Here is a 5,013-nt window from a genome sequence, read left to right on the forward strand (position 1 = left end):
AACAGGGATGTGGGACAGAACAGGGATGTGGGACAGAACAGGGATGTGGGACAGAACAGGGATGTCAACAGGGATGTGGGACTGCACAGGGATGTGGGACAGTACTGGGACACAGGACACAGCAGCGACATGACACATGATAGATATCAGATATATCTGATATAGAGATATCTATAACAGATATATCTGCTGAGGTGCTGCAGTCTGTGAATGTCCTCTTAGGTGTCTGAGCTGCCCCACTCAGCTGTGGTTGAAGTGATGACAGACTCAATGACAGCTGTGTAGACCTACAGCTTCTGCATTCCTTTAAACAAATGTTAGGAACCGGTACAGATGGAGTTCTGTTCAAACATGTATTGATCCACTGTAACTATTGCATTAAGATTTATTAACTGAACTGAACTGAAATGAACTGAACTGCTTTTTGTCTTTTAGTTCCTGGAAACCAACCACTGAGTCAACGATGTCATTGGCATTCACCACTTTATTGGACAGCAGTGATGTCATCAGTGACCTCATTAGTACATCTCCCAACGTTGTTGCACCTCCCATCGTTTCTGTACCTCCTACCATTTCTGTACCTCCCACAGTTGCTGCGACTCTGACGGTTGCTGTACCCCCCACCGTTTCTGTATCTCCCATTGTTGCTGCACCTCCCACCATTTCTGTATCTCCCATTGTTGCTGCACCTCCCACCGTTTCTGCCTCTCCCACCATTTTTTCACCCCCCACCAGTAAGACCAGCACTGACTTTGTCTATGTGGACTACAATGATTACAGAGAGTTTGTGGTGTTTGAGGACCCATTGATTCCTTCTACAGTCAGTCCAGGTACCACCACCACAACCACCACAACAAGGAGACCGAGGAAAACTGCTCYACCATATTTGTTCAAAAAGAAAATTCCCATGAAGCACTTGGTTACAGCACCCATGGTAACTCAGCGCCAAACAATAGCACCGACCAGAACACCTACCACCCCAAAGTTTCTCACAACGTCCTCAGATGTTGGAGACATTGTTGTCCCCACTACATCGGAGGTGGGGACATCATTACCTTTGGTCATGGTGTCAAAAAAGAAGAAGAACTCTGTGGATGAGGTCCAGTACCAGATTGTAGGAATGGAAAGTGAGACCACCAGAAAACAGCAGAACTACTTTGTGCCCCGGATTCCACCTTTCAGAGAACGAACACAGAACAAACGAATCCAACAGCTTCTGAAAGAAAAACAGCTGCAGAACCGTCGAAACCAGATGAACAGAACCAGAGTGACCCGAACAGACAGGAAACACTGAACACAAGTTTGCTTTGGCAGTTTTCATCTTTCGCCTGTTCAGCTTCTGTTTGCTACAAACTCAGAAACTGACTGAGAAAACCTTCACCTCTATGTCTCCTGAGCTGTAAAATCAAACTAGTCCCTGTGCAATGAAAGACCAGAACCTGGTCTTCAGGAAACTCTAGTCCTGCTCAGGTTTTCATATTCATCATGTTTGTACCAACTTATCCTGTTTTGAAAATAAAGGAAAATCTCATCCAGCAGCTGATGTCAGTGTGAGTCAAACATCCCACTAAAACCTCCAACTATGAAACCCCCAGGTCCTGTTCCACGGTCTGTTGGCTTTTCAGTTTCTTTAATTTCTTTGTTTTTCACCAAACTTGTGGGTTTGTGTTCCAAATATTTTGTATTTCTCTTAAATGAAACTTTGTGTTTGTGTTCAGAGACAATGGTTTTCTCCAGCAGCCTTTACAAACAAACCATGACCTTTGACCTGTTAACTGAGGCCTGTACAGTCTGATACGCACTTTTAGATTGGACTGTCTGACTTTGAAACTGAGTTCTTTTCATTCAAATCCAAGAGAAAATCACTTTTTTATTTGTTCAACCACATCTTTAAAATAAAAAATAAAAAATCAGTAGGTCCTCTGGATGGTTCTTCTTTAGTGAAATGTTTCGTCTCTCCTCCAAGAGACTTCTTCAGTCTGATGAGTTTCAGGTGAACTCAGCCTTATAAGCTCCGCCTCCACATGGACAAACAGGTTAGTCACATGCAAAAGAGGGCCATCGTTTAACAATAGGCTTGATTAGCTCTGTTGTTCATAGAGGGCCATGTGTCCCATCACCTGACTTATTGGTTTGGATGCTTCAGCTGTGGTTATTTGGTGTTTTGTTATGTGTATGTAGTGAGTGCAAGCGGGGTTCAACATCCCCATTTGCATGTGACTAACCTGTTTGTCCATGTGGTTGGTTTGTTTGATGATGGATAATGTTGGTTGATGGTGGATGATGGTTGTTTTGGTTGATGTTAGTTGATGTATGATGATGCTGTTATTGTTGGTTGATTGATGTTGAATGGTATTAGTTTATGTTAGTTAATGTTGGTTTATGTTGGTTGGTTTGGTTGATGATGGAGAATATTGGTTAATGTTGGTTGCTGTANGATGTTGAATGGTATTAGTTTATGTTAGTTAATGTTGGTTTATGTTGGTTGGTTTGGTTGATGATGGAGAATATTGGTTAATGTTGGTTGCTGTATGATGATGCTGTTATTGTTGTTTGATGGATGTTGAATGGTATTAGTTTATGTTAGTTAATGTTGGTTTATGTTGGTTGGTTTGGTTGATTTTGGTTGATGTTGATTGTTATTAGTTTATGCTAGTTAATGTTGGTTGGTTTGGTTGATGATGGAGAATATTGGTTGATGTTGGTTGATGTTAGTTGATGTATGAGTATGATGATGCTGTTATTGTTTGTTGATGGATGTTGATTGGTATTAGTTTATGCTAGTTAATGTTGGTTGGTTTGGTTGATGATGGAGAATATTGGTTGATGTTGGTTGTTTGGTTGATGATGGAGAATATTGGTTGATGTTGGTTGGTTTCGTTGATGATGGAGAATATTGGTTGATGTTGGTTGATGTTAGTTGATGTATGATGATGCTGTTATTGTTGTTTGATGGATGTTGATTGGTATTAGTTTATGCTAGTTAATCTTGGTTGATGTTGGTTTGGTTGATGTTGGTTGATGTTAGTTGATGTATGATGATGCTGTTATTGTTGGTTGAGTGATGTTTATTGGTATTAGTTTATGCTAGTTAATGTTGGTTGATGTTACCTATCTGTGGTTGATGTTCATCCCAATGAATCAACAGAGGGTTAGGGTTAGGTTTAACCAGACTCCCTCCTCACAGATTTTTGTGTTTTCTGTTTCTGTTCTGTCATCTGTTCACCATCTGACTGAATTCAAATTCCATGAGTCACTGTTGGATTGGGGGTCTGTGTAAACACTTTTACAGGCAGAAACATGGAGCTTCACCTGCTTTAACTTTACTTTTTTATGGTCTGTGTCACAGGATGAGCATCATYGGATAGTTTTAACCTTCAGTATGAAGGAAATACACTGGCTGCAGATAAAAGGCTTCATTTGAAGGATTTCTATGATTTGAAACATCTATTCTGATGTCTGGAGCCTCAACAAACCCAAGCCTGGCTGTTGTTAGTTTCAGTCTTACAATCTGTCCTCTGTCATACATTTTTATGTTGGTCTGTAATAACCCAACCTTGGCAGTACAGCTCATAKGTCTATGTGCCAATCTGTGAAGGAGGAATAGGTCAGTTCTGAAGTGATTCAGACTGGTTCACCAGCTGTCTGCTGGTTATTACAAACCTTCAGGATTCTTGTTTTGGTATTTTTCTAACTAGGTCCAGTTTAACTTGAAAATTTTTAACTGTTTCCAAAAGATGGATCAGAAGCAACTGTCTGTATCTGAACTGCAGACAAAGGAAATGTAAGTATCTGAGAACCAAACAGGTGTTTGTTGTGTTAGTCTGAGCTCTCTGCTCACAAATATTTCGTTCAAATGTCTGCAGATCCTGTCCTCATGTGAGACCAGGACAGCTCGAGTCTCTGAAAGTCTCAGGAATAACTCCTTTCTGTAACTAAACACAGAAGAAAACGTGGATTATTTTGTTATTTGTTGTAGTTTAGAAGCTCAGTCTTTAAATTCTGCAGATGTTTCTGCTCCTCTACATTCTGTCACTTAGAGGTTAAATCATTTCATCTTTTTCAGTCAGGGTGGAACATCTGCTGTTAGTTTATAATTATTCAGGGAAAAAGTTTCAAACTTCCATCTGGTTTCACTTAAAGGACCTGAGAGTTTGTCTCTTCAGTAGCAGAGTCAGCGTTAGGTTTAACCCTGTCTGTATACAAACATTACATTTTTCTAAGAACTCCGCTGGTTCTAAGTTTTTAATRAGACTTCACGAGGAGCGAAACAGACGAAGAATAAATCGGTTCAGAATCATAAAACACTGYAGGCTTTACAAGCTGCAGTAAATGTCTCAGGTTAGAAAATACTCCAGATCTCTGAGTTTTACAGCAGCTGCTGAGGCCCAGAAAGAAGCAGACCAGGGTTCAGGTTCTGGGTCAAGTCATCCCAAGATGGACCAGGTCCTGGTTGACCCAGTCATCCCTCTGAAAGTCCAGTTTCCAATCAGCTGAGATGAGTCACATGTGGGGGGTTGGTTCATGGTTTGACATGATTCAGCCTTCATTGATGTGGTTCTGGATCTGGTTCCAGACCCCCAACATGTCTTTCTTTGAAAATCTTTTAATTGACAGTTTTGTACAGAACACTTTTAAAAACAAAGAAACAAAATGTTTATTTATCCAACATCAAACACTGGAGCTGCGTACCGAAGACTGGTTTATACTTCAAATTGTTAAACTTCAACCTACTTCCCCCTTCCCCTCTACTGTCCCAGTGCTGTCCACCTGTTAGCCTGTTAGCCCCCTGTTAGCCCCCTGTTAGCCCACTGTTAGCCTGTTAGCCCCCTGTTAACCCCCTGTTAGCCCCCTGCTGTCCTCTGGTGACAGCTGCTGTGTGCATTCCCCCCACTCAGAACTCTGTCCTGTGGACATAAACTCTGAACAGGTCCTGACATGTGACCCCTGAATCCTCCAGCAGGTCCTGACATGTGGCCCCTGAATCCTCCAGCAGGTCCTGACATGTGGCCC

At 41.6% G+C, this 5,013-nt stretch overlaps 1 protein-coding gene across 1 annotated transcript in view; it reads left to right on the top strand.

Moving 5' to 3' along the window:
• LOC106532992 (A disintegrin and metalloproteinase with thrombospondin motifs 2) overlaps positions 1-1,538 on the top strand; it is a gene marked incomplete in the record, with an annotated part of 38,465 nt that extends 36,927 nt beyond the window's left edge. Inside the window, 1 exon segment of the mRNA XM_014029187.1 lies at positions 436-1,538. Coding sequence (XP_013884641.1) covers positions 436-1,294 — 859 coding nt within the window.
• Positions 1,539-5,013: the final 3,475 nt, after the last annotated feature.

This window comes from Austrofundulus limnaeus, unplaced genomic scaffold, assembly GCF_001266775.1.
Source record: "Austrofundulus limnaeus strain Quisiro unplaced genomic scaffold, Austrofundulus_limnaeus-1.0 Scaffold866, whole genome shotgun sequence".
NCBI classification, from domain to species: Eukaryota; Metazoa; Chordata; class Actinopteri; order Cyprinodontiformes; family Rivulidae; genus Austrofundulus; species Austrofundulus limnaeus.